Source organism: Xiphias gladius, chromosome 15, assembly GCF_016859285.1.
Source record: "Xiphias gladius isolate SHS-SW01 ecotype Sanya breed wild chromosome 15, ASM1685928v1, whole genome shotgun sequence".
NCBI lineage: Eukaryota > Metazoa > Chordata > Actinopteri > Istiophoriformes > Xiphiidae > Xiphias > Xiphias gladius.
In genome coordinates this window covers 13,946,503-13,960,713 of record NC_053414.1, presented here as the reverse complement: position 1 = coordinate 13,960,713, position 14,211 = coordinate 13,946,503, and the positions used below count along the sequence as shown (strand labels likewise).

General features: G+C 37.6%; 1 protein-coding gene and 1 pseudogene across 2 annotated transcripts in view; both read right to left on the bottom strand.

Annotated features, from left to right (window-relative positions):
• Window positions 1-911: 911 nt before the first annotated feature.
• On the bottom strand, window positions 912-7,512 carry LOC120800543 (annotated as a pseudogene).
• Window positions 7,513-8,939: 1,427 nt separating this feature from the next.
• tbck (TBC1 domain containing kinase) overlaps window positions 8,940-14,211 on the bottom strand; it is a 43,287-nt gene continuing 38,015 nt past the window's right edge. For both annotated transcript variants that reach the window (XM_040145617.1, XM_040145616.1), the window contains exon 26: window positions 8,940-9,949. In XM_040145617.1, coding sequence (XP_040001551.1) covers window positions 9,839-9,949 — 111 coding nt within the window. In that variant the 3' untranslated portion in view covers window positions 8,940-9,838. The remainder of the gene's footprint in view (window positions 9,950-14,211) is intronic.

The following is a 14,211-nucleotide window of genomic DNA, read 5'->3' as shown; positions in this document are numbered from 1 at the left end:
GTTGAATGAGTCAAAAGTTAAATCAGTTCAATAAGAAGATTTCATGATTCCTTGTTTTTTACAATCTTCAATTGTTTATTTTTTTTATGCTTTAATTTCAGAAACACTGAGACATTGAGTTTTGTAAATTTAAACAACAGCTGGAAAAATTGAGGCGTTCTAAAACTTTTGACCAGAAGTGTAAACCATCATGTTTGTTTTCATCTCTACAGCACATGAAGCTAAATAAGTGTAACTGAAAGTTTCTTTTATCAGTAACATTTTGAGAAAAATTGTAAACAAGAATAAAACAATGCAAATCTCACTTATGAAATACTTTTTATTGTTTCTCACAAAAATATGTTCAGTAATAATGCTCTATAGGTTAACTAGCTCAGAATAAAACTGGCTCACATGCAAATCAAACTGGGGCTCAGTTTATTAGTGCACAGCTAATTCACAACACACATACAGTACACACATACTGTAGTAGTTGTTCCAGGAAAAAATAACTTACTCAGCAATTTAGGTGTTGAGACAGAAAAGAATAAAACAATAGTCAAGTGATAGCAAACAAGTGTCACATTTTGTTCAGTAAACATGCATGTCTTTATAAAAGATGTGGCTTCACATCTTGTATTTTATATTTTTGTTTTTTTCTTTTTTCTTTTTTGATAAACTGCTCTGTATAGTGTACTAATGAGCTGGGGAGATTTAAGATGTGGATAATGATGGAAAACAGTAATTTTTCATTAGAGTGTAATCAATGAGGCTGTATATAAATCACAGATCAACATACAATGCTCACATACAGTAGTTCTTTTGCACTAGAATTTGAGTTAAGAACAGTACATGCAGTTCTCCCCCTGCTCCCTTGTGTTAATGTGAAGGTGAATTTGGCCAACAGCTGAGGAGGTCACACCTTCCGATATTCAAATGGCAACACTATTTCTTACCTCCGTTGGATCCATGTATGTGTATGGGACTTCCAGACTCTTGTTTCCGGCTTTGATGGCTGCACTTAACAATTCAAGTTCTCCCCGAAAATCATTTATCAGCTTGCACGGAACCTCCTCACTGAAATGGTCTTCCAAGTGGGACCTGATGATCAGCAATACATTTGAAAAGTTGTTTTTTTCCCACTAACATTCATGTATTTCTTCATGAATTTTTGGTACTTACAAAGTCAGAAGACTGCTTGCTAAGTAGCCACATAGTGGACATGCCCTGAACTGTTGTGTTAACGTCAGGGAATGTCTGCAGCATCATGGTCTCACTTGTTGTCCCCTTTGTGGTTGCTTGGGAGAGCTGTAGATAGATGGGAGTGTTGGCCATCTAGCCAACATAGTCATACTGCAATAAACAAATGATTAGTGGATAACTGGTTAATACTTTTTGAAGCATACAGTATCAGTATGATCATGCTCTTGGATGTATATATAAGATTATTGTAATCAAGCCAAACACACAAAATGACTTTTAAAAGCAGCATGTTTTCAGTGGCTTGGCTCCAGGGATGTCAGTCATTTCAAACTTACTAAAAAAATTTCAACAACTACTGGATGAATGGCCACAACAGTTTGTACAGGCATTCATGGCCCCCAGAGGATGAATCCTAATGACTTTCATGATGCCCATACTCATCCAGCACCACCATGAGGTTACAATTGGTGGTTTTGAGAGAAATGTCTCAACAACGTTCTGCTGGATTGCCATTAAATTTGTTTCAGACATTCACATTCATCTCAGGATGAATTGCAATCACTTTTTTGATCCTCTGACTTTTCATCTAGCGTCATCATCTGATCAAAAACTCTTTTTGTTCAAAACTATGGTTTATGACCAAATACCTGCAAAACTAATGGCATCATTATCAGCCTCAGCTGTACTTTGTGTTTTGTGCTTATCAACAAATGTTATGATAAAAATCCGCATGTTTGCATTGTCAATGTGGGCATGTTAGCATTTGCAGCATTTAGCTCAGAGCACCATATGTCTACGTATAGTCTCACAGACCCACTGGATGTAGGCTCTTAGCCCTGTTTATGTTAATGGATATCCTCAAAGTCAGAAGTAATTTATTTGGCTGGAATTCATCCCTTCTCTCTCCAGGTCAGAGAAAAACTGCAACACCTCACCAATCCATTCCACAAAAACAGAAACATTATAATTGATCATCCCGGTAAATTAAAAGGATTCACCTGTCCGGAGTTCACAGCTGAGTGGTGGACTGAGCAAGTGAAGATCAACATGGTGACAAACTTGATCAGCTCAGCAATGGAGGTAAATCTCTGTGGAATTCCTAAGAATTAGAGAGTATAAACTGGATTACTAAAAGTGGTAGTCATCTAATTTACATGACTAAATTAAAGTTTAATTCATGAATGATTTGTAATAACATATTTGTACATAAATGTGCATTCAAAGCACCATTTATCATCATAAAGATTGAGTTTTTCTTTAAACCCCACCTGTGTGTACTTGAAAAAGGAATCCATGCTCAAAAATGTCCCAAATCCACTTCTGCAGCTCAGAGTCTTGCTTGACCTCAGTATCATTCTTTTAGTAGAAGCTGAGCATTTCCTGCACAAACCTTTGAGAAATGTGGATAAGCACTTTAAAACACATTCCTGCTTGACTTATACTTTTTTTATACACACTGTAGTAGTAAAAGATTCATGTGAGATAATTTAATGGCCATCCCTTTAGCAGAAGAGATTAGAGGATGTTCTTTTTTGGGAACTTAGTGCAATGTTCGACAGAGGACCACACAACTTTAAAGGAATAGATTTAACATTTTTGGAAATAAACTTATTTCCTTTCTTGCCTAGTGTTAGTTGAGAAGATCAATAGAGCTTGTTTATCTGTACATTAAGTATGGAGCTACAGCAGAGTAGCTTAGCATGAAGACTGGATTCAGCAGGCAACCACTAGCCTGTCTCACTTCAAAGTTAGTCTGTATGCCTACCAACACCTCTAAATTATAATAATTAACACGTTGTATCTCTTTTGTTTTTTGCCGTACACAAGCAAAAATGCAAACTGAGAAGTTGTGGTTTTACAGAGAGCTACATGCTGGAGTCTGGTGGTTTCCTAGCAACCTCACAGAGAGGACACCAGGATTAAATAATCCATATAAAATGTCTTAAGAAATATGTCTAATAGTTTTCTTTTTATTTTTGGGCATTTTCTGCCTTTATCAAATAGCAATAGTGGAGAAATGGCAAAAAGTGAGGGAGAGTATGATGCAACAAAGGTCCTCGTCTGGACTCAAACTGGGGACATTGCGGGTCTTTGTTGACATATTAACCCCCTAGACATGGAGGCTCCCCAAGTTTACTCAATTGACATCAGTGACAGTAGACCACTGTAAATATTAGAAACAGCCCTTTGTTTAGCAATAAAATTCTACAGAACCACAAACTACATTCTCCAAATTGATCAAAAAGTTGAATCAATACCTCTCTAAAATGCGACTGCTATCCAGAAGAATGTTTTTCAACATAAACCGTTCAAATGATATTGTTTTGATGGGCTAACTGAAAGAACTGATGCACAGAAACTGTTGGTAAGAAGCAGAAGGATGGAATAGAAGGAGTGGAGCTCGAATGTTACAGTTTAGTAGTTGATACCTTTAGATGATGTACAAAAAAAACCCTACCCTACAAGTGACAGCTTTTGAGAAAGACTGATAAAATAAATCATTTATGAGGAACCCAACTGAGACACGTAAGAGAACAAAAGCTAGTAATAGAGGGGGCAGGATTTGAGATCTCTTATTTGCCTATATAAACGCAGTCAAAGGTAAATGATGTCGGAGCAGCCAGATACTTCAGTCACTTCTGATTAATAGTGGAAAATCAAACCCCTTACTCCACAGAAAAAGTCTGACTCAGTAATAGGTTGGTAATGAAATGGCAGATCAGTTTGAATATCAGTCTAAGCTGTTGTTGTGGAGTTGGATGGCCAAGCCAGGCGTCATTTATCAGAGCGTGGAGCACAATTTGGGGATGAACTAAATGTAATAAAATGTACCCTCTAATCCTACATTTTCAGGTTGCTCTCCTTCAAGGATCAGTGCTCCCTGCTTGCTTCAAAGTTCAACTATATGCTTACCAGCACGTATAAAATATAGTAACTAAACGTTGTATCTCTTTTGGCTGTACACAAGCAGAAATGTTCCCTGCTGGAGCAATATCATCAACACAGAAGTGTTGCCTTTGTACTGGATAGCTAATATATCCTGTCCTCGTTACCATCACTTAAGTTGAAGAAAGCACATGATTCAATTGTTTGCTTGGTTTCTAGAAAAACAACTACACTACTTAAGTATAACAACAGTTTTTTTTTCCTGCAATAGGAAACGGAAATACTAATCCTGTTCTGAAATCTCTGACCTTAACCCTCATCTGAGACAAACACTGTGCAAACCATGTTTTTTCCACATTAGCTTACTTCAAACCCTCTAAATATATTCTAACTAACCCTGACTAGGTGTAAGTCTTCATACTGTATGAACATAACGCAGAATGAAAACTGCCTATAATACCTATAGATGATATTCCAAAGCTTGAGTCCATCATCCCTGTAGAAGACGTTCGGCACAACCTCCAGTCCACGCTCAGCAATGCCGTCTGGTATACAGGGGGAGCTGTAGGTCACTGAGGACAGTGATCTCTTCAGGATTGTGATCATAGCCTCTCCACCAGAGGCTGCAAACTAGGGAGAAGTCAAATATGAAAAGAATATAGTGAAAGACAAACAGTGTTCATGATATTAAAAGAAAAGAAAACATTGTGTAGGCAATGGTCTACTGAGCATGCTGGTCTTTTCGTACCTGGGGGGAAACTCCAGTGTCAGATATTAGAAGAAGTTGAGCTAAGAAGTGGATCTGCAGAGTGCGGTGAGTGTGAGGTACGAGGAGCTGAGGGAAAGAGGGAACTCTGTCTGCAACTTTATTACTTGTTAACAAAGTCAGACATCTTGATGCTTCTATACCAGTTAGCAGTGTGAAATACTTGTAAATATATAAACACTATAACATTATGGTTCATCAACTTCCATAGACAGAAAAATCAGCAAGTTGAAAAAATTTTAATTACAGTAAGTTCAGTACTCTCCCGTTCAGTTACCTTGTACAGTGGATGCAATATGGGCATGTGAGTGCGCAGCAGGTGAAAGTTGGGTTGATGCTCGCTGAAATCTGCACTTCTCACAAAAATCTTGGCCATCAACCAGTCATACTCAGAATCAAAAAAGATTAAGTTGTGATCTGCTGGAGTCTGCTTCAGCTACAGGACAAGATAGAGGGATAGCCGGGGTAGCTGTCACTTGCAAAGAACCCAGTGTCTTGCTTGAAGACAGATTCAAAGTAGATGCTTCCTGTCGCAAGAGAAGCAACATGATAGCCGCCTCAATCAATAATCAATAGAGTCCATCCAAACGCTTGTAGTCACACAGGAATATGTTGCCTTTCTGTTTGACATTTTAGTGAGGCTAGGAAATAATTTGCAGTCATGGGGGAAAACATGGTTCTTTTACTAAGATCAACTAGATACAAGTACATTTTCAGTCAGTATGAGACAATCACCTCAATTTCGTTTGCCAGGCTACGCTGACCATGGAGGAAGACCTTGACATCAGTGACAGGAAAGTTATTAGGTAGGACTTTGCAACGTCTGATCAACATGGGGTTGACACCATTTAGAAACTGGTAGCCGAAGAAAGCATCCTACTTCCAATGTTACTGGACGTAGTCTTGAAAAAGAACAGAGCTGAACTCCACTGAGTTTTCAAACTTTGGGCTTGACAATCTTGCTCTGCCACTGTTATTAGCTTAACTGTACACTGCATGTGAAACGGGGAAATGGGACACAATATGTTACACAGACTTCAGAGTTGCCCGCATGAATTAATGTTGTGTCTAGTTATTTCAAAGTCAGTTTCCAGGCATAGTCTTGATTATATGCAATTTACAGTACAGTAACTAGTTTTCTCATGAGCCAAGCATAGAATTAGGAAACTTCTACATGTTTTGACACACGCACATTTCCTTCTCTGTCACATTCAATGAGCCAAGTAAGGAAGCCAATAGAGTATTAAGTATTCAGTGAAATCTGAACTACCCTATCTCAGGAATAAAAACAATTATAATATTTTTAGGTAGCATAACAGACTACAGTGGAATGTCTGAATGAATACAGTTAAATGTATACTAGTGTGCATACAGTATCAAGTATTCCATTAACCTATCATGATAGCACAGGACCTGATATGTCAGTCCGTTTGATTAATAGCATCAATATCAGTCCACTTCTCCTTGCAATCTGTCAGTCCCTTCAGTTTCAGCTCGGTCAACCTAGAAAATAAAAACAGAGTAACTTTATTATGATGCCTTAAATCATTTTGAAAGGTAGGTTCATAGATAAATAGATAAATATCTGACAGAATTTGAGGACGTTTCCCCGTGAATGCTGTGTAGAGAAACTCTGTAGTCTTAGTGAAGGAGAACCGGACCTCACAAGGCAGAGAAAGGAGGCTTTCTGCCTTTATGTTGTGGGGTATTCCCTCTACATACAGATCCTAGCTGGGAAGAAAAAGAGAAGAGCAGGGTGGGGAAAAACTTTGAACTTTGATCTGCCATTTTAATTTAGAATAAGCAATATGCATTATATACTGTACTTGCATAATATACTTGACAAGTACTCATGTAATCAATAATACAATTTTGTAACATATCTTATAGTGTAATGCATTTTAATAAACCTTGGCAGATGTAACAGTGCCATATGTTGTATGTTAGATTTGGGGTGTATAATGCTAAAATTTGTACAAGCTCTGATCTCACCGATAATCTTCAACTCGCTGCTTCAGCTCCTGCTGCCTACTGTACCTGCCTGGATGATGATTGTCTTCAAAGACTTTCAGAGCTTAAAAGAAAAGCAACAAACACAAGTTTTAAAATTGTTTATATATACAACATGTTGGAATGAATTTGATCTAGCCTTTCTTTTGTCTTCAGTGGTCAGTAAACAGCATATAGGATGAGAACAATTATAGAATGAAATGGAGATAGAGTGGATTTGATAACCAAGAACTGAGCTGTAACATCCAAATAACTAGTATACAACTACTGAACGTAGAACAGTGGACAAAATAAAACATGCAATATGATGGCCCTGCATATAATACCAATATTGTGAAGGTCATTATGGGGAGTTTTGGTTAATTTGGCCTTCTTTGTGGCCGCAAGCTGCAGAGCTACAGAGCTGCACATATACTGTTGCTTCACACATGAGTCTAAGTTTGGCGCGGGTTTACATCAGCCTCTCTAAACTAGGATTCAATGTGCCAATAATTTCTAACAGGCAAAGTTGAGGAAGTGTGCCAGACTTACTGCTCCAGAGATGAAGGATGCGGCCCCTTTAATGCCAGTGAGCCACTTGCGTTTGTTCTCCCCATCTGTGCCCACCAGCTTAATAAAGACGTGGCACTGGTGATTTTGGGAGTGAATACTGTCACTTTATAATTCATCGTTTTCACACTCTGGAAAGTTAAAGAATCCTGGCAGGGAAGGACTAACCTGGTAGGGAAGGAATAACAATAACCATTCTCAGCACTGATTAGGTTAACTGTCACTAGATGAACCCGAGTACATGAGACCTTACTGGCCATACTGGCATCATAATGAAAAAGCTCACTGGCAAAAGTTATTACAACTAACACTAACAACAACAACTAATATTAAATTTCCCTTTTCTCATTTATCTTTTACAGTCCAATAGTTGCTGACTTATGTTATTTCAAAATGTATCTTCTTACCTCTGTTAATGAGATCAAGAAATTCCCATGATGGAAATCACCACTGATTTCTCTTTTTATGCATTCAGTTTTGTGAGAGTGTCCAGCCAGTAGCAATAGTAAGCTTTGGTGATAGAATGTTGGATATGTACGAACAATTACAGGAAGATGATGCCAATCATGGCATCTTAAGGCACACTAGTTCATCTAATAAACCTTAACCAGCTTCCCACTATAAAATGTGAAATCTTTATCTAGATTTATCTGATAGTTTTATTATTAACAACTATAACATGATAAAAATAAATTCCTTTAGCATGATAAGTACATACAGCAGAATACAGAAATAATTCAGAGACTTGTAAACAAGTTAAATGCAAATACTAGTGAAATCGTGTTGTTTTTATTGTTTCTCATATAAACATTTAACATAGTTCGCTAGATCAACTGGTTCTGAGCAGACAGACTGACATACATCAAAATGTACTGGACACAGGCAGCTCAGTTTATCAGTGCAAAGCTACTACAACACATAGCAGTTGTTCCAGAAAACAATAACTGATTCATTTATTCTTGATTTGAAAAAGAAAATTATAGAACAGTTGTGCTCTTAGTACAGTCCTGGTTGAAAGTATTGGCACCCCTGAATTTTAAGAACAGAATTTAGAATATCTTTTGAAACAAATGGAAATTAAACAATTTTTTATGATGTTACAGAACAAAATAAAATTATAAAAGAAAACTTGCAATAAAGTGAAATAATACAAACACAAAATGTACCCCAGACAAAATTATTGGCAACCTTCACTAATATTTGGTTGCAGAATCTTTGGCAACAATGGCAGCCTCTAAACATTTATTGTAGCCATCTAGAAGCTTCTTGCACCTGTCTGCTGGCAGTTTCTGCCATTCTTCCAGTGCTATATGTTCAAGCTCTTTCAAGTTTACACAAGTCCTTTATGCAATGGCAGATTTCAGTTCTCTCCAAAGGTTTTCAATGGGATTTAGGTCAGGACTCATTGCTGGCCACTTTAAAACATTCCATCTTTTCCTTTTCAACCATTCCTTGGGGCTGCTAGATGTGTGTGCTTTGGGTCATTATCCTGCTGAAAGACCCAAGATCTTCACCTCAAACCTAGTTTCCTGACACTGGATAACACATTTTGCTCTAAAATACCTTGGTACTCTTCTGATTTCATCATTCCTTTGATATATTCAATGCCTCCAGTACCAGAGGCAGCAAAGCAGCTCCTGCGCATGATAGAACCGCCACCATATTTTACTGTAGGTAGGGTGCTCTTTTACTTCTGGGCGTCAGTTTGTCGCCTATAAACAAACTGATGCACTGCATTCCCAAAGAGCTCTAGTTTGGTTTCATCTGTTCATAGAACATTATCCAAGAAAAACTGTGTCTTCTCTAGAAAAGTTTTTGCAAACATTAGTCTTGTCTTTTTGTGCCTTTCTTTCAATAGTGATAGTGTTCCTTGGACTTTGCCCACAGAGCCCTACTTGGTTTAGTGTGCCGTGAATGGTACGGGTTAAAACCACCAGCCATATTGCTCCAGGTCAGACTGAAGCTCTTCAGATGTCTTGTGTGGTGTTTTTTCTCAGGTGAGTTTTATTTGTTTATATTTTGTTTGAGGAACTCATTTAAATTCATCAAAAGTGTGTTAATAATTGTGTTGAGCTTACATTACATGCCTGTATTTTTTAATTCACTTTTATGTTGTTGTTCAGTAACTCTGGACATTTTATTACACATTCTGATAATACACAACTGGTTAATTTGCATTTATTTCTGAAGATATCCTAAATTCTGTACTTAAAATTAAGGGGTATCGATTTATTTCAACCAGGACTGTATATATGGAAATGAAATCAAACTGGGTTAAGGAGGATTATTTACATTTTTTCAATGCAGTTTGTCATTTTGCACCACAGTTGAATTAGAATGTATAAAAAATGTTAAATACAATGACGACACTTCAATATCAGCTCAAAATGTAATATACAGTTCTTCCACTTTTCCCTTTTGCTAATGTGAAGCTGAGGAATGGGGTCAGATCTGAGGGGAGGGGACAGTCAGGAGTCCGGTGGGCTTCAGCTTGTTGATCCCTCCATCCAAGATACAAACCCGTGGGATATTTACCATAACTAGATGTGCTGCAAACTGGGAAGAAATTAAAAAGAGAGAAGGACATTTAATTTTTCTCCCTCCAGGATTAACAAGTAGGCTACTCATTATCTCACTCGATTCCTACATTGTTATGTGGGTAGCATGAATTAATACTCCTGAATTCCTGCAGTTGCTTTTCATGAGAAACTAGAATGGCAATCAGTAGAGCGCATACCTCCGCCAGGTCAATGTCAAACTATGTACACCAGACTTCAGGGGAATCAATTCAAAGTTAAAGTAAATTATTTGGATCTGCCCAGAATTTAATGGGCTTTTCCCTGGCCTATGCACATCCCTCCACCACGTTCGGTGCAAATCGGTTCAGGACTTTTTACGTAATCCTGCTGACAAATAAACAAATAAAAACAACAAAAAGTGGGGATGAAAACAAAACCTCCTTGGCGAACAACCCTTCAGCAATTAGGAGACACCTTGATGCAATATGTGTAATACCATATACTAACGATCATCTTCAACAACTCTGTGGAACAGTCTCAACATATGTTGCACATCAGACCATTAGGGAATCACTAATTTGCCACATGTTCTGATCTTCAGCCTGGTAATTTATCTACATTCACAGGCTACAGATATGTCTGAGCAATAATTCAATCTATTGCTTATAACTATCAGTGGATATCTTGATATGGTCACATTATTTCATTGCTTTACGAATTTATTGTTGTCCAAATAATTCCAAATGAATAATAATCAAAAATTACTACAAAAATTACTTGTGCTTTTATTATAAATGTGAAGACTTTTGTGTAACATATTGCCTATAGCAGAGAAACCAAGTTAACTGGACTGAACGTAGGCTTGACTGATTGTTGGAGCTACGCTGGGAAGTACCCAAGGTCTCAGGGCTCCATTTACCGATAAGTGTGATAAAGTGGATTTTTGTCCCATTCTGTGAAGTGCAACAAAGCAAACAGGGGAGTCACGGAAACTTCTGGCACCCACTGAGTGCCAGAGATCTGAAAATGTGTGTGACTAGTGTCGTCGAAATTGCCTGTAAAACACTCAGCACACGTAAAATAAACACAGAAAACACTGACAGGTTGAAGGTTCATATACTGTATATATGTATGTACAATACAAGAGAATAAAACCTTACCACCAAAGTCAGAAGAGAAAGTCTCAAAGAGGGTAAATAAAGTTTAATTTTTTTTTGCCTTTTTAAATTAAAAAGAACTAGAACATGATTGGCCATTTGCCCTAAAACAACCAGTATTAACCAATTGGCAAGAAGCCACAAGATGTTCACAAGCTGTCTATGCGCTTAACGTAAGCTATCTGCATTGACAGGAGTCGTATCACAATTCCAGGAAAAGGGGTTTCCATGTAAAAAATGAGAATGAGGAATCAGTTTTACTTCTGAATGCCAATAGGGTTTAAATCCTAAAGGTTTACAGTAAATCCTGACCCAACAATGAGTGGACTTACTGTTTTACCCCAATGCTAATGATAATGCCACTGGTGCAGTGCACAGAAATCTGAATGGCATTAAAGCACAACTGAGTAATTTTATTGACCTTTAATTTCGTGACCTGCACAGCTGAAAGGTCTGATGAATTACTGGGGTTTATCATAAAACTAAAGTGTGGAATTTCAAGCGTGGGGTTGATCAGGGTGGGGTGTGGGGGTGGGGGTACTTGGTGTTGCAAAATACCACATATTAAAGCCTCACAATTATGAATTTCAATTGATCCTATCATAAGTATGATGAATAGTCATCCTACTTATAGCTTGTGTGATGATGAAGTTAATGATCAACCGTCATTCTGAATGCCTTTATGATGGTGATGATGAACAACTATTATAAAGATGTTTGTGTTACAACACTGATTTTGTACTTACAGTAGCATCCCTGGTCAAAATTTCTGTTACTGTGAATAGCTAAGTGACTAGAAGATGAAGTGATCTCCAAAAGGCATAAAGTTAAAGGTGAAACATTCTTTTCAACATTTTAAGCAAGATTAGTGTATTATTTTTGTTTAGTGCAATTTTAGAGTGAAAAAAGGAAAGGAGCACCATACAAAAGTTTGGTCACCCAAAGAGATATTAGCTCTCAGATTACTTTTACCAAGGTCTAAGACCTTAATTAGCTTGTTAGGGCTATGGTTTGTTCACAATCATCATTAGGAAAGGCCAAGTGATGCAAATTTCAAAGCTTTATAAATACTCTGACTCCCCAAACCTTGTCCCAACAATCAGCGGCCATGGGCTCCTCTAAGCAGCTGTTTGGCACTCTGAAAATTAAATAATTAACGCCCACAAAGAGGGAGAAGGCTATAAGAAAATAGCAAAGTCTTTTCAGGTAGCTGTTTCCTCAGTTTGTAATGTAGTTAAGATATGGCAGTTAACAGGAACAGTGAGGGTCAAGTTCAGGACAGGAAGACCAAGATAACTTTCAGAGACAACTGCTGGTAGGATTGCTAGAGAGGCAAATCGAACCTTGTTTGACCACAAAACTCCTTCAGTGAGATTTAGCAGACTCTGGGGTGGTGGTGCACTGTTCTACTGTGCAGCGATACCTGCACAAATATGGCCTTCATGGAAGAGTAATCAGGAGAGAACCTTCCTTCATCCTCACCACAAAAATTCAGGATCAGAAGTTTGCAAAGGAACATCTAAACAAGCCCGATGCATTTTGGAAACAAATCCTTTGAACTGATGAAGTTAAAACTGAATTTTTTGGCCATAATGAGCAAAGGTATGTTTGGAGAAAAAAGGGTGCAGATTTTCATGAAAAGAACACCTCTCAAACTGTTAAGAACGGGGTTGGTTCCATCATGCCAGTGGAACGGGGATCATTTCACTGGTAGAGGTAAGAATGGATTCAATTAAATACCAGCAAATTCTGGGAGCAAACATCACATCGTCTGTAAAAAAGCTGAAGATGAAAAGAAGATGGCTTCTAGAACAGAATAATGATCCTAAACACGACTCAAAATCCACAATGGTTTACCTCAAGGTGAAGGTTTTGCCATGGCCCTCACAGTCACCTGACGTAAAAATCATTGAAAATCTGTGAATAGACCTCAAAAGAGAATCTCACAGATATAGAAGCCTATTGCAGGAAGAATGGGCGAACATCCCCCAAACAAGAAATGAAATCCTCTTAGCTGCTACGAAAAGTGTTTATGAGCTGTGATTCTTGCCAAAGGGGGCGTTACTAAGCACTGACAATCCTTTTTTGTTATTTTTAAACTGTAAAAGATAGAAATAAATAGAAAAAGTAATCTTGTTTAAAATATTAAAGAAATGTGTCATCTTTAACTTCCTGACTTTTTGGAGACCAGGTCATAATTTACTTACGTAGCTATTCACTGTAACAGATATTTTGACCAGTGGTGCTTTGTTACTGTTATTTTTTGAAGCCCTTGCAACCAAGTTAGACAGCAAAATTTTACTGCTGCTTCCTTTAAAATACAGGAGATCCTCCTCAATTAAGGAGAGCTCCTTATTTTTCTCTTTTACTCTTTTCCAACATATGGAAGTAGGACATCTTTATTAAAATGGGATGTTGCTTGAAGCAATATCCCTGCTGAGTTTTTAAATTTAAGTTTATTTATTCCAAAGAGGGTACCAAAGGAGAATTTATAATGATCAATATAGTTCTCTTTTCTGTTACGCTGAAGCGAGCAAAATTACTTTTGTGCATTGAAATGTCACGGACAATGATTTATTAAAAATACCGTTTCAGCCTCGTCTAATGTCCTAGTGTCTTTTAGAAAAAGATAAAAGGCAAAAATAAATTAGGTTATCATAGTACCGTGAATCAGAACAATAAAGTTACAGTACTAAGAACTTACAGTTTTTATTCCCAACCCAAACTAAACCAGAGTGGCTGAATCCTGATGCAAGTCTTCTTCAGAATTTTGTCCAGTCTGCTGTGGATTTGACCAGACAGAGGTTGGGATATGGGGGATCTGTGTCTTAGCAAAATATTTTATGTTAACAAGACTGGGAGTCTTCAACCATGCCAGTGGCTCTGTGATGCTGTAAGCACAGCAGTCCCTAAGCTCAATGCTAATAGCAACATGCTAACGTGCTAACAATGACAATGCTAAAATGCATATGTTGAGCAGTCATAATGCTTACCATGTTCAGCATCTTGGTTTTTCATGTTGACATGCTAAAATGTGCTAATTAGCACTGAACACAAAGAACAGCCTAGCCTGATGGGAATATCATCAGTTTTCCAAGTTTGATAATAAACCAAGGTATTGAAAAAATTCAAACTTTGCCCT